Source organism: Miscanthus floridulus, chromosome 11 (assembly GCF_019320115.1).
Source record: "Miscanthus floridulus cultivar M001 chromosome 11, ASM1932011v1, whole genome shotgun sequence".
NCBI lineage: Eukaryota > Viridiplantae > Streptophyta > Magnoliopsida > Poales > Poaceae > Miscanthus > Miscanthus floridulus.
The window spans coordinates 64,155,461-64,178,465 of NC_089590.1; the positions used below are offsets into that span (position 1 = coordinate 64,155,461).

The window sequence follows — 23,005 nt, forward strand, 5'->3', positions numbered from 1 at the left end:
TCCGGTTCTAGTTCCACTCCTTCAACTTCAACATTCTGTTCAGGCACTCGGAGACACTTCTTCAATTGAGAAACATGGAACACATCATGCACAGCTGTGAGATGTTCAGGTAATTTCAAGCGATATGCCACTTTTCCATACCTTTCCAAAATTTGATATGGTCCAATATATCGGGGTGCCAACTTTCCTTTAACACCAAAACGGGTAACTCCCTTCATTGGTGACACTTTCAGATACACAAAATCTCCTTTGGTAAATACCAATGGTCTCCGTCTTCTATCCGCATAACTCTTTTGTCGGGATTGAGCTATTTTCAAATTACTCTGTATTTGTCTAACCTTGTCTTATGTTTCTTTCACAAGGTCAACTCCAAAGAATCTTCTCTCTCCTGGCTCAGACCAACTCAACGATGTTCTGCATCTACGACCATAGAGTGCTTCAAATGGAGCCATTCAAAAGTTCCTGAGTTGCGGCAGTCAATTCTAGATGAGGCACATGCTACTAGGTTATCTATCCATCCAGGAAGTAACAAGATGTACCATGATTTGAAGCAAAGATTCTGGTGGACTAAAATGAAAATAGAGATTGCTAGATATATAGCAAAGTGTGATACTTGTCAAAAGGTGAAAGCTATACATTTGAAGTCTGCTGGTGAATTACAACCATTACCTATTCCATCTTGGAAGTGGGAGGACATAAGTATGGACTTTATTGTTGGTCTACCCAAGACATCAAAGGGATTTGACTCAGTATGGGTTATTGTAGATCGACTCACTAAGTCAGCACATTTTCTTCCAGTCAAGACCATATATCCTACGATCCAATATGCTAAGATGTATTTGGCAAGAATCATGAGTCTCCATGGAGTACCCAAGACTATAGTGTCAGATAGGGGTACACAATTTGTCTCCAGTTTTTGGAAACACTTACATACTTCGTTAGGTACCAAACTTCTGTATAGTACAGCTTATCATCCGCAGACTGATGGGCAGACTGAAAGAGTCAATCAAGTACTTGAAGACATGTTAAGATGTTGTGTCCTTAACTATTCTAATAAGTGGGATGAGTGCTTACCTTTGGCCGAGTTCTCATACAACAATAGTTATCAGGAAAGCATTAGAATGGCTCCATTTGAAGCACTCTATGGTCATAGATGCAGAACATCGTTGAGTTGGTCTGAGCCAGGAGAGAGAAGATTCTTTGGAGTTGACCTTGTGAAAGAAACATAAGACAAGGTTAGACAAATACAGAGTAATTTGAAAATAGCTCAATCCCGACAAAAGAGTTATGCGGATAGAAGACGGAGACCATTGGTATTTACCAAAGGAGATTTTGTGTATCTGAAAGTGTCACCAATGAAGGGAGTTACCCGTTTTGGTGTTAAAGGAAAGTTGGCACCCCGATATATTGGACCATATCAAATTTTGGAAAGGTATGGAAAAGTGGCATATCGCTTGAAATTACCTGAACATCTCACAGCTGTGCATGATGTGTTCCATGTTTCTCAATTGAAGAAGTGTCTCCGAGTGCCTGAACAGAATGTTGAAGTTGAAGGAGTGGAACTAGAACCGGATTTAACTTATTCCGAATATCCTATCCGAGTGTTAGATCAGAAAGACCGTGTTACTCGAAGACGGACAATCAAGTTCTATAAAATACAATGGAATCAACATTCAGAAGAGGAAGCTACTTGGGAATCAGAAGAATACTTGTTAGAAAAGTTTCCAGAGTTTCTAGCGTCAATATAGAATAGAGTAATGTTAGTTGAGTTTGGTTGTACAAGTTATGTTTTGTATAGGGACCTCAGCTGTTTTATGGACAGATTTGGTATGTGTTCTCACGACACATTTCCTTTTCCATTACTTACTCTATGGCTTTGAATCTCGGGGCGAGATTTCTTTTAGGGGGAAGGATTGTAACACCTCGGGTGTTTAAAATACTAAAAACTGTCATATCATCATATGTATTGCAAAGCATTTGGCATTTGGTGAAAACTTTGAGATGCATACACTAAAACAAGTTTATATTCATGTGGTATGTGTTGAATTGTATTGTTTGGCTCAAGTTCAAAGTTTGTTTGGATTTTGAATTTTTCGAGAAAACCCCGATTTTCAGCATTTAAATCCTACCCTGAAAATCCATTTCAAAATCTAAGCATATTTTGGGGTTGATCCCAAAAGCAAAAGTGTAGAGCTTGGCAAGTTAAGCAAAGTTTATTTTTGGAGTTTTTCAAGTTGTTTAGAAAAATTTTGAGTAATTCAAAAAGGCGTAATTCGTTAAATATCCCCTATTTGAATTTAAAAGATCATTTCAAAATCTAGACCGAATTAGAAGATGGTTATAAAAGCAAAGTTGTAGAACTTTTGATTTTGAACAACTTTTGTTTTTGGAGATTTTTGAGTTGTTATGAAAATTTGAGAGTAATTTGTGAATTTTGGCGAATGACAATTCTGTAATTTGGATGAACAGTGTCCACCGCCGAAGCTACATGGCCGGCGATCTTCGGTTTGCTTCCAGTCGCGCGCGTGGCCGTCTGGGCGTCGCGTTGGCGCGCTGAAGGCTTCGTCGTGGCTTCCTTGCGCTTCCTTGGCCGCCCTATAAAGCTCTGGAGCCGCCGCCGTTCTTCTTTCTTCGCCCTCTGTTTTTCTCGTCGCCGCTGCTCCACTCCGGCGAGCCCGTGCCGTCGTTGTCATGCTCCACCGTCGCTGATAAGCTAGTCTCAGCTCCGCCTAAACCTTGTGCGTCCATCTGACCCATCAATTTGGCTTGTCTTCACCGGGAACTCGAGTTTCATCGCCTTCTTCCTCGCGGCCGGCAACTCCTCCGCCGAGCACGATTCGCCGTGGCCAGAGCTCCACGGTGCATCTTCGTCCCTGGTTTTGGCTGATTCTGTTTCGTCTCGATACTGTGGTGCTTATTCCATAGTTGGTTGTTCATTTTGACCACTGCAGTCGCCGGTACACCATCGCCGACGACGTTTTGCTCCGCCGTGATCACCGTGATCGTCGTCACGCCTCTCCGTTGCTTCTCCGACCTCGCTCCTTGCTTCAACGCGTTCGGGGTGAGCTGCTGGTGCTTCCTGAGCCATCCGTTTAAGCTTTACAGGTCTCACATCGCCGGCGTAGTGCAGCAGCGCCGTCGTGGCCGCCATGGTCGACGTAGTGCTCGGTTCAGTCCGTAATTGGTCGCGTTAGTGCCATAAATCGATGCGCCTAGACTTGGTGATCATTTTGGTACGTTGGTCGTCGCCGGTGATCTCACCGTCGGCGAGAAATCGCCGGTCAGAACCGTCGCTGCCGTGGTCAACGTCGGAGGTTGAAGATGACATGTGGGACCCGGGTGTCAGTGACTCAGTGTTCAAATGGATTTTTCTATTTTCAGATTTGAATGAATAGTGTCTATTTTTGTTATTTTTGTGTAGATTTATTTAGAGCTCCAAAAATTATGAAAATTTTTGTGTGACTTCTCTGAGATGTATAGTATTTAACAAAAATTTGAAATATTGATTTCCAGTATTTTTGGGGTATGATAAAAATTGCTCAATTAATTAATAAATGACTTTCCATGATTTTTCTAGGCTTATTTACTTGTCCAAAAATTATGAAATTTGTTTTGCCACTTAGTTATCATGTAATGAACATTTACAAAAATTTTGAGCTCAATTGGAACAAGTTGATTTATTTCATAATTTGGAATTAAATAATTAATTCATAAAAGCAAATAGTAACCTTTAATGATTTAGGTTTTGTTTGAAATTTTGGATTGAATGATGACCTTGGATCATTAGTTGATAATGATTCTTGGTAATTGATTGGGTGTTGCGAAAAAGGTTTGATTAGTTTGACTTGCAACTGTACCGCGAAGGAAAGTTGTATTCAAATTATTAATTTTGCATCCATCATCGAGCATCATGTTTCGTATTCCGCATCATGTTAAACATGGCATTGTTATTACGTGTAGTAAACGAAGGTGAACACGTGGTAGTTAATCAAGTTGTCGGGGAGGTTGATCCGTCTGTTGAGGTCGGATCGAATACTTGTGTGACGTCGCAGGAACCAGACTTTTCCGTCAACGAAGGCAAGCCCCGGATGCATACAACCCTACCTTGTATTTTACGAATTGATTTTGCTTTTGCTTCTCGTTACTGCATTAAGTGATTAGGAGTCAAGTGAAAAACAAATTGGTGCATTACCACCCTTGTTATTCCATATTTACCATATTACCAGTTTTAAACTCGTATATGCCTAGTTTTGCTTAGCTATGCGTAGAACGATGAAAGTCGGGCGATTACCTGTCACCTGCAAGTTTTAAATAGAACATCGGTTAATTATGTTAACATGTGATATGGGAATGTGGAGTAATAAATCTAGACCGGGCGGACTCGGTGTGTGTGAGCCACAAGACATGGAGGTCTTGTGAGCGAGTTCTTTCCGCCTGTGTTGATTAAGGCACGTCCGTTGTTGAATTGCATGAGGTGAGAATTTGTAGTACTAACCACATACTCCGGTAAGCCTGAACTTGGCAATTCTATTACGAGAATGGCTACTCGCGCACTGGGAGTGGAGAGATGGCGGGAATAGCGTGTACCCACGTGGCCATGGGCTGGAGTGGTGGAGTACTGTGTTCTCGGGTGGCGCGGACCCGTTTTTGTTTTAGAGGATCCGAGGGTAGGTTGGTATATGTAGGTCGGGGACCTGCATATGTCGTGTGGTCTGGAATCCCCAGCTGGGCTTAATCGGTTCGAATCGTCGTTGCTCCTCGGTTATGGAGACTCAACTCACTGTTCATCATCGTAGAATTAATAACCGGAACTTGAATAAGGCTTGTGAAGGTGTTGGATATGAAGTTTCATGGTCTCAGTGCGGATCGTGTCAGCTTTGTATATAATTCTCGAGAAGTTTTCTATATAAAGAAGGTTGTTAAAAGAGCTTTTTACGCAAAAGAACTTTGATCATTGTTAAAGCTATACCTTGAATCCCTGAGCCTGCATTACTGAGTTTATCAGTTAATATTTTGGATAAGTCTTGTTGAGTACCTTTGTACTCAGGGTTCGTTGACCCCTTGTTGCAGGTGAGCCTCATGAGCAGATCTGTTTTGGATCGTGCTGCATGACTATCGTTCGTTCTGACGACGAGAAGTAAATGTGTGATCCTTGGGCAGGATGTTTATTTTGTGTGTTAAGTATATGTTATTTATGCCACTCCACTACTACTATGGTTTGTAATAATCATCGAACTTAGTTTGTAAGTTTTGAAACAACTGGTTTGTAAACTATGTTATCGTAAGACTTCCGCTGTTTTTACTCTGATGTATATATTTGAATAAATGTTGTAATACTGCAATGACTCTGTAACGTGATCCTGCTCGGAAATCGTGGATGATTCGGGGTTCCCCGAGGACACCCGACAGTCTTTTTAAGTTAATGGAAACATATGCATAGTTGTCGAAGGTCATCGGACAAAGACAGATGCATGTGGGCCCTATAACTTAGGAGGTTCTGCCACAGTGAACGCTCGATGTAGTGGAATTGGGCATTCAGTTGTAACCGATCGATATTTCCTGCATCAACCTTTACACGGCCGGCACAACGGAAGCAATCGAGGAGATGGCAGCGGTACCGCCACACCAAGATCTCCCCTAAGAGGTCATTGAGGGCATCTTTGCGTGCATGCCAGTCAAGTCTGTGCTCCGGTGCCGCTACCTTTCCCACGCCTGGGCCACCACACTGTCTTTAGACGCCTTTGTCGACAGGCACTTCAACCTTGCCACAATCGCCACCGCGAAGTTCCTAGGCTCTGCATCCTGCCGCGCTTGGCCGCCGCGTCGACGGTGTACGTGTGGTCGCCGGAGCCCAGGAAGGGCGTCTTCACGCCGCTCATGACCGTCCGCACAACAGTCGTAGCGGCAAACTACACGGCGTCACCCACATGTGCCGCGGTGTCCTCCTCCTACGCGCGATGGCCGCAAGGATGTACTACCTCTGCAACCCGTTTGTGGGGCAGATCGCTGTGCTCCCCAACGACCACATCTCTCTGCATCGCATGCCACCTTCCCATCGGCACCAATCATGCAGAGGAGCCCATGGCGAGGTGAGGAGAATCCCAGAGCTATGTTAGGCCTTCTCTTTCCCTCTCTTTTGAGTTTGTGTGCGCTGTTCAAGAAACGGTCGCCACTGTCTTCTTGTTCGTCGTGGAACGCCACCGACGTCGCTTTTCGGCCACAAGCAACATGCCGTTGAACTCGCGGCGACGTTGCGGTGCTACAGAGCCCATTTGCACGCACCGAGGAGAACCTCAGACGAGAGATCGCTTTCTTGTTGTGCTGCATCCATGGCTGTGTTCTAGAAGCTTCGAGACACGGGGAAAGAGGGAGCTCGTTTCGGCTACTGGATCTGAGATGGAGGACTAGGATTGGTTGTTGACTCTCAACGGCGCTAGTCAACAAGGAGACCGCCAGTCAGCCGACGTTGGTTTGCGAGAATCCCCCTGCTCTTTTCTATTTTTACACGAGAAAATGTTAGAGTCTCAGTGATGTATAGAGAAAGTTCCAAAACATCGTTTTTCTTAGGAAAAATGCTCTACAACTTACATATAGTATATCTTTCATGTTTTAAATCCGTTTTTTATGAAACTTGCGCTCAGAGTTCGTATAGTGACAAGTTTTCCCATTGCAACACACGGGCGAGCCCTTAAGCAACTAACACCTTGACGGACTTTATTCAGATATTATAATTTTATTTTTATGGGTCCACAAAGAAAGTCGTTAACTCAATGTTCAACCGTATCAATGCATATATACTATGAAATAAAAATTTATGATATATTTATATACGATTAAATATTTTCTATGTGCTTTGCAACGGGGTGAAAAACTGTCGAGATATTATTTTAAAACTGATATAGGCTCATTGGGCGTTATTATATTATTGCCGATGTTAACTTATAGTATGGATGTTATATTCATCATATCCTTTTCTATGAAGATTCAGTAGCTTTTTTTTCTCTCCCGTTGCAACGCACGGACATATTTACTAGTATAACTAGAAATGCTAGTTTTCTTTTCTTTTTTTTACCGAAAGCACACATTCACCCTTAGCACAAGAAAAGCTTTTTTCACGACCATGCATAAACATGTTTTCCATTAAGAAGATAGTTAGCACAACAAAATGCTAAGGATATATAAGGAAACTCAACTACATGCAAGATGCTCATATGATACATGATGCAAATGCAATGCTAAAAAAGACAGGATTGAACTCAAGATCAAGAAGCACTTAGGAAGGTTCAAACAAATCATTGAAATTAATCAAAAGGGGTCCAATTGAGTAACATATAAACGATACCAATTGAACAACCAAAATATGATACCACTTGAAAGGATAGAACAAATGATACCAAAGAAATCTCCTTGACAAAAATAGAGGATAAGTTAAACCCACAAGGAGAAGGTTGGAACCAAACACAATGAAAGCACCAGATCGAACCAACTCCCCCTCAGATGAAGCCGGAGTCCCCCTCAACCAAAGATACCTAGCAAAACTTTTTTCACCACTGGCTCGCCTTATGATCCGGCGGTGATAACCACCACGATTTTCACCACTGGATCGATCATCCACCGACTTGGTGGTGAAAACAATTTTCGCTGCCGGTTTCTCTTTCCACTGTGACCTGCCGTCCTTTGAACTAGCGTGATAAAACCTATCAGCATCGATTCTAAACAATCTAGCAGTGAAAACTGTGATGCAAAAATGAGATATGTAGTAGTGGACGCGCGCTTTCGTGGCTGCCTCCTTCGTGGGCGGCGAGCAAGTGTGGCCTGAGTACAATTCAGTGTTCACATAGTTTTAAATATTAAAAAGTGGCAAATTTGGAGACGGTTGAAGTAGTCTTTTTTTAGGGGTATCTATTTTAGAGAATGGATAAATCATGATTTTCGTGGTCTATTTTTAGCTGCTCTCTTGAGTTACTTTGAGAAAGGTAGGCCTACTGTAGTGGTGAAAGCTGTCTCATTGAGTCACTGGGTTGTGGGTTCAAAGCAGTCTCTCTGTAGATTTACGGGGGAAGGCTTTTGATTTTTTTACTTTCCCAGACCCCACTCACGTGGGAGCCTCCGGCACTAGGTCTACTTTTTTTTTCTTGAGTTGTTATGACTACCGCTGTTTTTTTTTTTTTTTTGCGACGACTACCGCTGGCTGATGAATGTTATGTGTGATGCATCACATCGACAGCTACTAGCCAACAAATGGCACCGGTCAGTTAAGAAGGATATACTTGTGTCCATGTATATTTAAGTACTTTTGTGATTTCAAAAACGGTTTAAAGAATGAAATTAAACAAACCTATAGTTGCTTGTAGAAGATGGTTTTCTGTTAAAAAAAGACGCATATTATATAACCTCATTTAGTTAGCATTATACTTATGATCAAGGTTCAAAATTTTGGCAAAATTTGACCGAAATTTCATGAATTAATTTTGGTGGTGGTCGAAAGAAAAAACTGAAATTTTATAACACACCAACATATGTGTTATGTAACTCTAGACTCATATTTTCTATGGTTTATGTTGCAAATTCTTCTACTCAATAGATATGTAGTCATAAATCATGCTAACATTTGTTTAGATCTAATTTTTTTAGAAAAACATACTTCATGTGCAAGTCTCTAAAAAAATTGTTAAGATTTTGAACAAATTTCGTGAATTTCGATAATTATGGGGATGGCAAAAAAAAAAATAATACCAAAATTGAAAACCCTGCTAAAGATAATAAGTCAATATACTTCATCCGTAGCAAATTGGAGCCTGCTTTCGTCAGTTTTATTCCTAATAAAGAAAAACCTCTTGAAACTAGAAAAAAAACTAACTAGAAAAAAACTAGTTGTCATTAAATGCAAATTGACAGCTCACTTGGTTGCAAATTGACTAGGTCACACGGGCCGAGGCTGATCGAGAGACATTCTTGGCGAGTCACCGTCGCCGGTGGCTGTGGTGGCGGCGAAGGCAGAACCACACCGAGGAGAGGCCATGAAAATTGTGACAGGCAGTTGCTTTCATGCTGCCTCGGCCTCAAAAGTGACGACTTTCTATGGTCAGGGTTACATCACTAGCCTGCAAGAAGGCCACCGGCGCCAAATCATGATTGCTCATCGTGGGCGTTTTGAACGATTCAGGCGCAGGCGGCAGGCCTCCATCAAGCTTCGTATAAAGAAATATCAGCCGGCTGGGAAGAATAATGCAACATACAGTAGATTGCAATTTCAGCTCACCGTCGTATGGCAGATCTGTTTGCCTGTGTTATTTCTTATCATCTAATCTAATGTAGGCACTGACAGATACTACTGGAATCTGGTTCATCAACCAACGCTAGAGATATGGAATAATGCTCTGAAGCTATTCCTTCAAAAAAAATGCTCAGATGCTCGTCAACTTACATTGGAGCCTGCCTCCACCACAAACTTAAATATAGCGCATGGGATGAATGAACGCTAATCCTTTGCCATCGGTCTTCCCGCTAGCCTTGCTCCAGTACAGAAGGTCTGATAGATGTTGCTGATGGAAACAAGCGCCTGCCCCGACCCTTCTGATAAAAGGCATCCAACCAGATTAGCTTTTTGTTCGTGTGTACGAGTTACGAATCAGTATTCACATCTCAATTTCGTGCGGATTTTTTTCAGGGTTGCTGTTGTCACCGGAGGGAACAAAGGAATTGGGCTTGAGGTATGCAGGCAGCTAGCTTCCAGGGGTGTCATGGTGATCCTGACGGCGAGGGACGAGAAAAAGGGATCAGAAGCAGTGGAGATGCTTCATGGATCCGGACTACCTGATGTACAGTTTCACCGGCTGGACGTCAGTGATCCAGCTGACGCTGCCCGTCTGGCTGAATTTATCCAAGAGAAGTTTGGTAGGCTCGACATACTGGTGAGCTTCTTCTAACTTTCTGAATAGTAACTCATATCACATACACCTTGCTTTGCATGGAGTATGGACTCACTCAAGCAACCTGATGCTGGTACCTCCGCAGATCAATAATGCAGGGGTTATAGGTGTAACTACAACTGCAAAGATTGGTACCACAACAACAATTCAGGAATTAGTAAGTCCTTTGACTTCTTGGAGATCATTGTTCACAATTTTCTCGGTAGCGTCACTGCTTCTCTACTGAAAAGACACTACTGTCTGTCTGCAAGATTGCTACTTGCAGCAGCATGATCCCTTTGTAGTTTCCCTTTTCTTGGTCCCTTGAGCTGAAGTGGGAAACTAGGCTTAACCCAGCGCATCGAATAGCTGGCAGGCAAGAGCACGACGGAGAGGCTACAATGGTTGGTGCAGCACTCCACGGAGAGTTATGAGGAAGCAAGAGAATGTCTGAAAATAAACTACTTCGGCACCAAATATGTGACCGAAGCTCTCCTCCCTCTTCTATCCTTTTCTAACGGACTGCTCATCAACGTGTCATCCACCTACGGACTACTCCGGGTATACTTATCTGAAGTTCTGAACAATCATACAGACTAGTCGGTCTTTTCTCATGTACTAAACCTTCTCCTGCAGTATTTCAGTGGTGAGGACCTTAAGCAAGAGCTAAACGATATTGACAACCTGACGGTAGAGAGGCTAGACGAGATGTCAGGTTTGTTCCTGAAAGACTACAAGAACGACCAGCTGAAATCTCATGGATGGCCTGCTGATTCTGGGTGCCTGGCCTACAAGGTATCCAAGGCTCTGACCAATGGCTATACCAGGATACTGGCGAAGGCGCGCCCGGAATTGCGCATCAACAGCGTGCACCCTGGCTTTTGCAAGACTGACATCAACTTTGACACTGGCGAATACACCTCGGAGGATGGTGCCAGTTGCATCGTTGCGGTGGCGCTATTGCCGGAAGGAGGCCCAACTGGCATGTTCTTCTCCCGCACAGAAGAAGCACCCTTTGTGTAACTTTTGAAGGGTTACTCACTTACTCAGTAATGTGGTGGCATCAAGCTTGAACTATGTTATAGAATAACTGCACCACATTGGAAGCTTCTGTGTTCTCTTGAGAACTGAAAAAAAATAGAATCCCTGGCATTTGTTTACATGTGGATCTCTGATTACCTGAACTATGTTTGGTCATCTGAAATGTTCATGGTGGCAAATGCCATAGAAATGAAAAAAAATATTGTCTAGGTTAACAAAAGGGAAAAAAAAGGGTAAGGGCAATACTCCCTTTACCTGCTACTCTGTTAGGAGGTAATATCTCAAACACATCTAAGCCGTTGATTTTTTGTATTTTATGAATTAATTAATGAAATTATCAATTTATAGAAAAAGAAAAACAAATCCCTCCGATTCCCTTAATCACGGGTCACAGGAGAAACAAATCTTTCTCAATCCTCCTTTCTCCTCGTGTAGACATTATATGGTATCTAATTATTACCTCAGCGTCAATTCAACGCCAATTTTTGTTCTTCTCTTATCTCTATAAACATATATATTTATATTAAAAGTGGTTACTCCCCTAGTACGTAAAAAAACAAATCTCACTTTGATTTTGTGTCATGCATGTTCCAAGACACAATTGGCTAACATTATTAATTGTAGTCAATGAATTACATGCACATGGCACGTTACTAAATTGTGTTCTGTCGTAATGTTGGCTGACATAATCACACGTGCCACGTACACACACGCTAACCACTACACTGCAGGCTAACCACGTACACACACCAACCCTAAAGACGTTAGGTGCTTTCATAATTCTCTGCAACAATAATGCTCTGATCGTCAACTTAGTACGTGTGGCACTCTAGCATTGGAATATTGGAGTCTGCCTCCGCCGTGCTGCCTCTGCCACACCGGGGACGAGCCAAGAAAATTGTGACAAGTTGTTGCTTTTCTGCTGACTCTAGTAACGACTGGACTTTTATGGCCAGGGTTACGTCAAGCTTCGTATAAACAAGTCCAACGTTACATCAATCTTCGTATAAACAAATCAGCCGGCCTTGGAAGGATAATGCAACAGACATTGCAATTTCAGCCTTTAATACCTGTCTCCACTCCCACTCGGCAATCGGCATTGGAATATTGGAGAATGCACGCTAATCCTTTGCCAAAGCCCAATTAGCAAGCTGCCTGTCTTCCCTCTAGCCTTGCTGCATATTAAGGGTTGCTGATGGAAAGAAGCACCTGCCCTGACCCTTCTGATAAAAGGCATCCATGCTCATTAGATTTTTTGTTCGTGTGTACGAGATTACGAATAGGTATTAACATCTCAATTTTGTGTGGATTTGTTTTCAGGGTTGCTGTTGTCACCGGAGGGAACAAAGGAATTGGGCTGGAAGTATGCAGGCAGCTAGCCTCCAGGGGCGTCATGGTGATCCTAACGGCGAGGGACGAGAAAAAAGGATCACAAGCAGTGGGTACGCTTCATGGATCCGGACTACCTAATGTACAGTTTCACCGCCTGGATGTCAGTGATCCAACTGACACTGCCCGTCTGGCTGAATTTATCAAGGAGAAGTTTGGCAGGCTAGATATCCTGGTGAGATCTTTTTTTTTCAGAAATATTAGAATTGATTTAATATGGTCAATCTATTGCTGAGTCTTGTGAAAAATTACATACAAGTACATTACTTAGAGCATCTCCAATACTTAAATGACCTCCTATCTCCAAATTAGGTAGTGGAGGCCACCAACTCCAGCAGACCCTCTACTGGACTTTCCAAATTTATTGGCCTCCTATTTTTTCTGCCACCGCCCATTCCTGTTGGCCCCCTGCTCGGCTACCCAAACCAGTAGAAATGGCTTCAAGTTTTTGTTTTTCCCAAACCAGTTGTCAAACATTTGTGACACACTTACAGGTTTAGGTCCATAACAAATGATCTTAGGCTGTGTTTGGTCCAAACTTCTGGAAAGTGTCTCTGTTGCCACAAAACGCTAAATTTCGAAGCATCTTGGACCTTATTTTTGGCTTTTAGCTTTTTTTAATTGGTGAAAATTGAGAGACGTTTTACAGCTGTTTCAAGGGAACTAAAGAGAGAGGGTAGATTTTTTTAGTTGTTTCAACCAAACAGCTTACAGCTTGTTCAGAGCATATAGCTCACAGTAGCTTTTCAACAGCTTACAACATCTTTTTCACGGCTCACGGACCCTTAATCTACTATATCTAGATATATTGTCCCAGTATAGTCTTGGACTTTTTGCTTTGTGTACGAAGTATGGACTCGACCTGACGCTAGTAACTGTGCAGATCAATAATGCAGGGGTTATAGGTGCAAGTGCAAGTGCAGAGATTGATACAACATCAATTAAGGAAGAGGTAAGTCCTTTGAATTCTCGAAGATCATTGTTCACAATTTAACGGTAGCGTCACGGCCTCTCTACTAAAAAGACACTACTATGTATCTGCAAGATTGCAACTTGCAGTAGCAGTGGTCTCTTTGTAGTTTTCCTTTTCTTGGTCCCTTGAGCTGAAGTGGTAAACTAGGCTTAACCCGGTGCATCAAACAGTTCGTAGGCAAGAACGCCATGGAGAGGCTACACTGGTTGCTGCAGCACTCCACGGAGAGTTATGAGGAAGCAAGAGAATGCCTGAAAATAAACTACTTCGGCACCAAATATGTGACCGAAGCACTCCTCCCAATCCTTCTGTCCTCCTCTGACGGACGGCTCATCAACGTGTCATCCAACTACGGACTACTCCAGGTATATATACCTATCTGAAGTTCGGAACAATCATACAGATTAATCTGTCTTTTCACTAACCCTCAGAAGGTTTACAATTTTCGTTATCCAATTCTTCTTCTTTGTTTTCCAGTATTTCAGTGGCGAAGATCTTAAGCAAGAGCTAAACGATATTGACAACCTGACGGTAGAGAGGCTAGATGAGATGTCGGAGTTGTTCCTGAAAGACTACAAGAGTGGCCAGCTGAAATCTCATGGATGGCCTGCCGATTCTGAGTACCTGGCCTACAAGGTATCCAAGGCTCTGACCAATGGCTATACCAGGATACTGGCGAAGGCGCTCCCGAAATTGCGCATCAACAGCGTGCACCCTGGCTATTGCAAGACTGACATCAACTTTGACACCGGCGAATACACCGCGGAAGACGGTGCCAGTTGCATCGTTGCGGTGGCGCTATTGCCGGAAGGAGGCCCGACTGGAGTGTTCTTCTTCCGCACAGAAGAAGCACCCTTTGTGTAACTCTTGAAGGGTTGTTACTCACATACTCTGTGATGTAATTAACGAATGTGGATGTGGTGGCATCATGCTTGAACTATGTCATAGAACAACTGCACCGCTTTCTCTTCAGAGCCCTGTGATTTCCTTTTTCTAATGTCACTCTTCAATCGATGATAAGTAGAAAATAGTTCCCCAGGGAAGCATTAAAACACTGCTTATAAGGATTAAGGACAACATTGTTAGGATCATATATTCAAAGTAGTAGTTCTGCTTACAAAGTTACAATTTTTCCGCGAGGCTAACACAGCTCCATGCCAAAATTGCCATTGTCATGAGCCTCAGACGTAACGAGGGCATCTGGTACACTTACAGCTTGATGACAAACCGAGTTCACAGAGACATTAAGAAAGAAAAAAAAAGAGGAGAGAATAATGAAGCGTCGTAAAGAAAAATGGCAAACGCAAACTTCTGTCTGCATGATATATATGGATCATCGCTTGCTACTAGTTGTCCTCTCCTTTCTCATCTTGCGGTGGCGCTGGTTCTGGCGGTTGCTCCTCGGCAGCCACGTCCGGCAGCACCTCCTGGGACGTGCTCTTCTTCTTCATGTGGTTATAGCTCCCCTTCTCCATGAACAGCTGCGCGAAGTGGATCTTGCAGTACAAGACGCCGTTGAGCGCGGCGTAGGAGGAGGTGGTCAGGATGCAGCCCCCGTGTGAGCACTTGAAGCAGCTCTTGTGGTAGGACTCGCCTTCCAAAGTTAACTGAACAACAGAACAATTTTGTTGGCATGCATTACGCTGTCATTTGCCAAAGGAGGCGTAGAAATTTGGCATTATTTGGTCTTGGGAAGTATATACTAAGAAAAAATATCATCATTTCTGTACCTTCTCCAGCGGGTACACTGTTTTCTGGCATGCTGCACACTTATCCTGAGTACCAGAAAATGCAGATGATAGCTTGCTTGGGGCCCTTGACTGCAAAGTGCAAAGGGATTCCAATTTGCATTGGAAACATTTATCCAGTTACAACAATAAACACAATAAACAAAGACATTCCAAAAGCAATCATGATGATACTAGTTTTGTGAGGCTAGCTGTACCAGTTCACCCTTCTCTGAAGATTTGCAACCTGAATTACACAACAAAGCTTTCAGCATAATGTTCTTTCCGGCACGACAAATTAAACAGAATTGCTGTGGCAACTGAAGATCACGTCGTGGTGCTGCATTACCTGGCGAGAACTTCTTGGAGAAGCTCCCGGTCTCCTTGAAGAGCTGCTCGAAGTGGGTCTTGCAGTACAGCACACCGTCCATGGAAGAGTAGCTGCACATCTGCAGATGGCCAATGCATCATCAGCGTCAGAAACTCTTATTTTTTTGTATCTTGCAGAGATTGGATGCAACAAACCCGATCATTTTTCTATGCATGCACGCACGTACCGAGAGGATCCCTTTGCAGTGGCTGCACTTGAAGCATGTTTTATGGTAGGTGACGCCGTCGGCGGTGAGGAGGTCGATGAAATGGACGGTCTTGTCGCAGGCCGTGCACTTGTCCTGCGTGCCGGTGAAAGACATGGTGCCGACGCCTGTGGCTGCACGCACGCACGAACTCGCCCTCAATGCAATCCCAGTCGCTTCTCTCCTCCGATCGGGTAAGTGAGTAAATAGACGAAGCTAGGATTGGGGATAATAAGTGATGGCTACGGAGAAGCCGCGGCAGGGAACGAGAGCTCCGGAGCAAGCATAGGGCGCGGGCGGGCTCTGCGCCGCATAGACTTGGTCAAGCGAGTGCTGCTTGATTTAGAGTGACAGGGGTGGTGCGTGATCTCAGCTCAGGATCTTGCCGGGACAAGAATAATGCGCCACCCGTCCCCCATTTCGTTCTGTTCTCTAGCGTGGCCCTCTCCTCCCTTCATTTCGGAATTCGGACGAGTCGAATGAACTGCTTGCATGCGTTACACACGTCAGCTATGTATGTGCACACAATTAGGGATGAAAACGGTCGGGAATATCCCGTACCGTCTGGGTATTATTTTCTACATGTGATCCGTTCGAATTCGTATTTTCGGACAAATCTACAATCAATACGAAATATGGTATACTAAATTAAAAATCGGGACGGAAACAGGTTTAGGTGTTATCACGATCGTTTTTTACTTTTCTGATTTTTTTCCCGATATCCCGTTTTTGAAATGTGGTATGTGATGTTTGGCCCCACTAGAAGTCCAACTCAACTACTCAGAGGGTCAAGGCACTGGCGCACAACCCAACCCAATCTAAACCTAGAGTTACTAGAGTTACTTTCCTGTCCTCTACTCCTGTCCTAGTTTTAGTCACTACTTAATTGCTTGTTCTAGACTTCCAGTTCCAGAATTTGTGTGTTGGCGATTGTGTTAAGACTTAAGACCAAGTGTTATGCACTTGTTAATTATTCTTATGCACTTGGTCAACACTTATTAATTGTTATGCACTTGGTCATATGGATTGGTACGTTCGACATAATTCCGCTCGAATTAGTTCGTTTTCGAAATTCTCTATATTCCATAAGTTCATGTTCATTTTTGTGTCCGGTTACCGCTTTCGTTTTCGTATTCAAATGTAGAAGTAGAAAAACATTCAATGATTTTTCAACTGTTTCTGTCTGTTTTCATCCCTACACGCAATGGACAAAAAGATTTGGTGGTAGTTGTTCTGGGTTCTTGTTTTTTGCCAAATAACTGTTTTAGGTTTCTTAGATTATTATTATTGCACATGTTTTTTAAGACAGACACTATTATAACATGTCTATTTTTTTGGGAAAATGCAATATTCCTGTGTAAGAAAAACATCTTCCGGCTATGAAACAAAATGTTCTATGTAGGGAGATAAAATATTATGGAAGATCAGGGCCAACAGATTCTTTTGGCAAAAAAATGTCCGATCTGCAATGTTTCATTCTAAGCAAAAAGATGTTCTAGTGAAATATTCTTTTTGTTCACAAGTGTAAGCATTTCTGAATTTGTCTTACATCGAACTATCCAAAGTTTCACTAAATTTATAAAGAATAGTATTAACAACTACCACATCCAAAAAATAACTAGGTTGGAGCCTAATACAAATGAAAACCAGGCGCGCATAGTAAAGTGCTACTAGAGGTGTCAGTCAGGCCAGCGTTCAATTTCATGTTTGGTATTTAGATCTTAAATTTTTAGTTTATTTCAATTTTTTGTATAATTACATGGTATATGTGTGTTAAATGGCTATAAGTGTAATATAGAGATGAAGAATGCTCCCCCTACCACACCCAACCATTGTTCCTACCTGTCACCGCCAAAGCAGCGCAACTTAGTGGGATTTACTCCTACTCATAAGACCTGTTTGACCACTGCCACCCCTTTGAGATTCACCAAAATCAAGTCACCAGGGGCGGATCCAGTGGTGGGACGGATGAGGCTGAAAATCCCCCTCCCCTCCCAACCACCTCCCACACAATAGGGCCCCTCCTCCATTTTTTTGGAAAGGGAAGAGGTAGGAAGAAGAAAGGAATGAGGAAAATCATAGGAGGAGAAAAGAGAGTAAGGAGCAAGCCCCCCCCCCCCCCCCCCCTATCATCCCTGTCTACATCTGCCACTCCATTCGCCAACAAAAGCACCATGCCAGCCGCTCCAAGGACACCTATGCTAAGTCCGTTTATCGCCAACACCTCTGCTCGACCGTCGCCACCCCTTTTGGGTGAGCCTCCACCTTCAATTCCGGTCACCCTCAACTCCATTCACCAGCGACTGAGGTAACATCTCGACTTATTTTATAGCAGCTTGTTTACAAAGCCTCCCCTATTAGTCTCAATTAGTTGGGTTTTGCCAACTAGTGGACTAACAATTTGTTAGGGGCTTAGCTAAAGATTAATCCATCTATTAGCCCACCTGTTTGGATCATTTTATGGACTAAAAGCTAGTCAACTAATTATTAATCACATAGATCCAAAGAGGGCCTAAGCCTTGTAAAATAGGACCAATATACCCGCTACTAACTATGTATGGTGTTGGTTACAACTTCAGGTGACGTTGCATAGCAACTTCATGAAACAATACACAGATGGCAACTTTATGAAAAAAGAAAAAGGATTCTGCTATTTCCTTAGCAGTGTCCTAAGGCCCATCACGATTGGCCCAAAAGGCCATGCTTTCAGCCAATTAGGCTTCTCTCAGAAAAAAAAAATACAGCCCAATAGGCCCAACAGGCCTACATATAGCTTCTACTTTAGCCTTCGTTTCTCTCTGGTGAAGCCAATATTCGCTGGTGTGGAACCGGGGCAGGTATGCCTCGCGCTTATACTTAGATCTATATGTCCTGGACTTAGCTTGGGCACTAGGTGTGTGTGCATATGGTGTCAGTCAATGTGTGAGTTTAGATACTACAGCTTATATTCGAAGATTGAGGCAATAAAAAAAAAGTTAATATCCGCCTCCTCGCGCTTCTTGATTTTCTTTTTGCGATTTGTGAGTGCGTTATCCATGCTCAAACGTGTGCTTGCTACAGTACTGCTCTATCAAATGATGCAAGTCTAGTATTCAACACATGGGGCACTCGATCGACCATCAGCACGATACAATAACAGCACAGTAACGTGCAGTGCAGTGATCAACTTTACTTAACGTGTGTTACTGTATTGGGAGAATGACAGTCCCTCCACTAACGATGACACTAAACCTTAGAGGCTGGCAGGCTGCAATAAAGGGAAACGGAAAGAGAGAGCACACGCAAGGCTCACACGGTTTGGAAGAAGAATCGTCCCGTTTGTTCGGGTTTATTTGAGTTATAAGTTGTATTTTTTCAGTCAACGAACAATATTTTTCTTTCACACCAAATTAGTCAACACTATTTTCAGCCATGGCTTATCAGTGAAATAAGTCCAAACGGACGGGACGAAAATTCATGCATCAGCCGAAAAGCAAGACTGCCGGATTAGCCAATTGTGACACACTGACTGACTGGCACGGTGACACTGCAGCCTGCAGGGGTGGGGAGGGGGCGGCCGGCGGCGAAGATGATGCCGTGTATGACAGGATGATCGTGCCAAAGCATTCAATAATTGGAGCTGGAGGTGACTGCAGACACACGGCTGGCCTGACCCTGAGCTGGGCAAATGGAACACAGACACACGGCTAGTATTATAATAACAGGATGGCCATGCCAAAGCTAGCATCCAAAATTGTAGCCAGCGTGCATGGAGAGTACGAGTGCTCTTCTTCCTTCTTTCGACCCTACAAAGAAATTCGATCCAGTGACCCTGCGCAGAGGCTAGAGAATGAATGATTGGGGCATCAGACAAACTGAGGTGTGAGGACCCGTACGCGAAACGCAAGGGCCTTGGACAAACATTGGACGGCCAATTCGTCAGGGAACAAGATATCGACACGCGTCACCGGCCGAGAAAGGTCGCCGGGTGACTTGGCCATCAACAAATAGACACTCCTGCTCCTCATTGTTGACACAAATTATTTGCAGCTCTTATCTTAAATACTCTGTACCGTCGCTGTTCAATTCGTCACCAAGCCGCAGTGTTCTCAGAGTTCGACGGCATGATGGAAACAACTTGACATACACAACCACTAGAAGTGTATGCGGTAGAAAAGGTATAGCTGAAACTCGAGAGAAACGCTTGGCAAATGTTAATTTGCTTAACCCTAGAATTATGATACTAGTACCAAGAACTCCATGAGCTAGAAAAGAAAATTCAACGATGATGCCGATTTGCTCATATTCTCCCCGACACTGGCGGTCGCACTTGATGTCAGGGACACACGCAGAGATGCATATGCGCCCTCTTCGCTGGGGCTTGTTTGGTTTATAAGCCGTATCTTTTTAATTAATGAATAATATTTTTATCTGACACCAAATCAGCCAACAGTACTTTTAGCCATGACTTATCAACCAAACAAGCCAAAACGAACAGGACGATGGGGCGTGACAGCATGCTGCGTACCTTGCTGATTTGGGGCGCACAACTTCTGAATGCATGATTCGGGTTTTGGCTGGTAATGTGTCTCTCCAAATTGTACCTCTTCCTTGTAGTGAAAGTTCAGATCTAGCCGAAAGTTGAATATTTCGACCAAAAATAATCGAAAGTTGTTTTTCGTATGCGAACGAGAAAATATACTTTTGGTAAAAAGAAATAGTAAGCTTCACCTAAACAACGTCATATGGGTTCAATAAGCTAGTAAACAGGTAGCTACTTGTTGAAACATTTATCTTGCAAGCACAAGCAAGAGATTTTGGGTGAAACGAGCGTGGAACTGGTTAGGTTCTATGTGGTGGCCCCTGCTCCCGTACATTCGTATTTTTCTAGATTTATTGATACGGCGTCATGCTTTTCAGTGTAGGTGAGATGTCTGTTAACTAAGAGACACATATAGTGACTTCGTCAACTTTTGAGATATGTCAGGTTAGTCTTTTGAAGATGCTTATAGGAGTAGGGGTGCGTGTGTATATTCATAAGGATGAGTGTACATACGTGTTTGTAGGTATCTGCATCTTACTATGTAATTTGCAAAAAAAAAAGAGACCTTTGTATTGAGATTTCTGGATTAGACACTAATTTTGCCCACAATTTCTTCTACTGACCAACATAATTCTCAGTAAAAAGAACTTAAGAGTTTAGATTTGAAACTAGAACTGCCTGCCCAATATTACAATTGCTGATTAGAGACCCCTTTAGAGCTTTTATAAATTACCTGTGTCCACTGTTATGAAAATATCCTAAATTAAGTCCTAAATTAAGATGGTACGGTCCTGTTTGTAGAGCAGGCCGTTAATTAAATTTCAGTCGGTATGGTTGTTGTTCGTTGGGTCAAGTCATACCATGACCAAGCTAGCTAGCACAACCCAGTGGACAGGAACAACGAACATGTGTATCCATCTTTTAATTTATTATTATCCCCCCGCCCCCACCCAATCTCCGAATTTTTTTTTTGCCACTGTCCCGCGTGCCCAATCAATCACAGGATTCTTTTTAGTACACGTAAAACAATTGCACGACTTAGTTGCGTTGTGAAAACCAGTCAATGTCGCGTAGGCGAAGCCTTGAATGTCCATCAGCCTTGGCTACCTCAGCAAGCAGTTACAACTATATAATACAGGTGTTGACACTAACAAGAAACTACTACTGAATCACTACACTGCTCAGTCTCTAAATTGGTGCAGTTACATTCTTGTAGGAAAGAACGGTGCAGTAGATCTAAAATAAGTTTGTGCATACCTTATTATTTGTGCTAGCTTCATAGTTTTATAAGTCATTTTGATTTTTCTAGGTACATAGCTTTTACTACGTATCTAGATACAACTTAGTATTTAGTTGCATAACAAAGACTATGTATTAAAAAAACCAAAACGACTTATAAATTAGAAGAACAGAAATGTCTTTTTTGTTCATTTCTTCATGATGAGACAAAGTTGGTGAATCCGGCGATATATGGTATCTTGCATTGTGCAATAGTTTGTGACCCAGTGAGATCCTGCCATTCTGGCTAACAAAAGCATATCTACTATATATATCCGCTTGGAACAGTTCCTTTCTGCACAATGGATGCCCATATTTGTCTGCAGGTGTATAAATGACTGTTGGAATAACAACTCTCTGCTATTATTGATTAGATATATACAAGCATACGTATATTTGTTAGATTGATCTCCTGACCAGTAGGCCCAACGGCCTATTGGGCCTTGGTCTCGCGCCCTGATCGGGGGCGCCCAACCCTACATGGTTGGTGGGCCCCCGTCGCACTGCGCTATATAGAGAGGTGGGGGCCGGCGGCTCAAAGCACGAGGTTCGCCGTGAGCCGCAAACCCACCGACAAAACCCTAGTCCGATCTCGAAGAGGGCGCGCAGCCAGCGACGGGAAGCCGCCACCGTCATCATCGTCTCCACTGCGTCGCCTCTCTTCACCGACCGTCGCTGCCCGTGCGCAGCCTACATCGACGAACCTGATGGAGGCTACTGGATCCTCCACCCCTGCGGTCTCAGGTTCGGTACCCTTCCTTTTCTCTCCATGTCTCTCTATAGACCGTTCTACATGTCTTAGGATCTACCGTTTTACATGTTGTACCGAATAGAATGGTCAAAGTCTAGATCGATGATCCTACAGTCTTAACATTGGTACCGGAGCCACGGTTTAGGTATTGATATGTCTAGGGTTTTGATCTAGAACGGATAAATCGGTTTGAAAAGCAAAAGATGAAGAGATCCAGTGCGGATCTAGAACGTAGAAGGGGCTTCGGCCGACAGTGGGTTCGGATGAACCCTAACCCTAACTGGGTTAAAGGAAAATTGAGGGCTCGTTTTCATGACAAAATCGAACCCTAAAAGCCGAAATCGTTTCGGGAAAAGCAAAACAGAGGCCATCCCAAACCCCAACCCTAACCCTAATCGTCAAATCGGGTCAAAACCGAACAAATCAAAAGAATCAAAGAAAGGGGAGAAAGGTAAGAGGGTGGCCTACCTCGCCGTTGCGCGGCACTACAGTCACGCCGGCGCGCGGGGAAGAAAAGGGCCGGCCGGGGGTGATCTACTCGCCGGAACGGCCACTAGGGCGCCGCGGCCAGGCCGCTCGACGGCGGCGCGCTCACCCGCTGGGGAGCGCGCACGCCGGCGAGGGGGCCGGAGACGGCGCCAGGGCTTGCTGATCTTTCTCGCCGTCGGAGCTCCTCGCTCGGTGTCTGCTGCGGCGGGACTGAGTGGAGAGGAGAGAGCAGTGAGGGGCGGAGAGAGAGAGAACGAAGCCGAATGGCGCTAGGGTTCACGGGCGCCGCGGCGGTCGCCGTTTTGATCCTCCGATGCGCGCGCACAGCCGTCGGATGGAGAGGAACGGC

General features: G+C 43.7%; 3 protein-coding genes across 3 annotated transcripts; 2 read left to right on the forward strand and 1 right to left on the reverse strand.

Moving 5' to 3' along the window:
• The first annotated feature begins 9,474 nt into the window (after positions 1-9,474).
• LOC136493838 ((+)-neomenthol dehydrogenase-like) lies at positions 9,475-11,091 on the forward strand. Its single transcript, XM_066489972.1, has 5 exons — positions 9,475-9,586; positions 9,671-9,914; positions 10,018-10,089; positions 10,281-10,472; positions 10,548-11,091. The coding sequence occupies exons 1-5, from the start codon at positions 9,540-9,542 to the stop codon at positions 10,932-10,934; spliced, it is 942 nt and encodes a 313-aa protein (XP_066346069.1). The 5' UTR covers positions 9,475-9,539; the 3' UTR covers positions 10,935-11,091.
• Positions 11,092-12,045: 954 nt separating this feature from the next.
• Positions 12,046-14,263, forward strand: LOC136493839 (salutaridine reductase-like). The gene is made up of 5 exons (XM_066489973.1): positions 12,046-12,185; positions 12,273-12,516; positions 13,225-13,293; positions 13,485-13,679; positions 13,792-14,263. The coding sequence occupies exons 1-5, from the start codon at positions 12,148-12,150 to the stop codon at positions 14,176-14,178; spliced, it is 933 nt and encodes a 310-aa protein (XP_066346070.1). The 5' UTR covers positions 12,046-12,147; the 3' UTR covers positions 14,179-14,263.
• Positions 14,264-14,381: 118 nt separating this feature from the next.
• Positions 14,382-15,816, reverse strand: LOC136493427 (LIM domain-containing protein PLIM2b). Its single transcript, XM_066489515.1, has 5 exons — positions 15,599-15,816; positions 15,391-15,490; positions 15,260-15,288; positions 15,045-15,134; positions 14,382-14,921 (listed from the first exon to the last, which is right to left on the reverse strand). Exons 1-5 carry the CDS (start codon positions 15,731-15,733, stop codon positions 14,661-14,663), a joined length of 615 nt encoding a protein of 204 aa, XP_066345612.1. The 5' UTR covers positions 15,734-15,816; the 3' UTR covers positions 14,382-14,660.
• Positions 15,817-23,005: the final 7,189 nt, after the last annotated feature.

Excerpts from the sequence above, each read along its gene's own strand:
- LOC136493838 (XM_066489972.1), top strand. The coding sequence starts at position 9,540 with ATGTTGCTGATGGAAACAAGCGCCTGCCCCGACCCTTCTGATAAAAG. Across the intron at positions 9,915-10,017 it reads TTGGTAGGCTCGACATACTG|ATCAATAATGCAGGGGTTAT; the intron begins GTGAGCTTCTTC and ends GTACCTCCGCAG. Across the intron at positions 10,473-10,547 it reads CCACCTACGGACTACTCCGG|TATTTCAGTGGTGAGGACCT; the intron begins GTATACTTATCT and ends CTTCTCCTGCAG.
- LOC136493839 (XM_066489973.1), top strand. The coding sequence starts at position 12,148 with ATGGAAAGAAGCACCTGCCCTGACCCTTCTGATAAAAG. Across the intron at positions 13,294-13,484 it reads CAACATCAATTAAGGAAGAG|TTCGTAGGCAAGAACGCCAT; the intron begins GTAAGTCCTTTG and ends TGCATCAAACAG. Across the intron at positions 13,680-13,791 it reads CCAACTACGGACTACTCCAG|TATTTCAGTGGCGAAGATCT; the intron begins GTATATATACCT and ends TTTGTTTTCCAG.
- LOC136493427 (XM_066489515.1), bottom strand. The coding sequence starts at position 15,733 with ATGTCTTTCACCGGCACGCAGGACAAGTGCACGGCCTGCGACAAGACC. Across the intron at positions 15,491-15,598 it reads ACTGCAAAGGGATCCTCTCG|ATGTGCAGCTACTCTTCCAT; the intron begins GTACGTGCGTGC and ends GGCCATCTGCAG. Across the intron at positions 15,289-15,390 it reads CTCCAAGAAGTTCTCGCCAG|GTTGCAAATCTTCAGAGAAG; the intron begins GTAATGCAGCAC and ends TGTGTAATTCAG.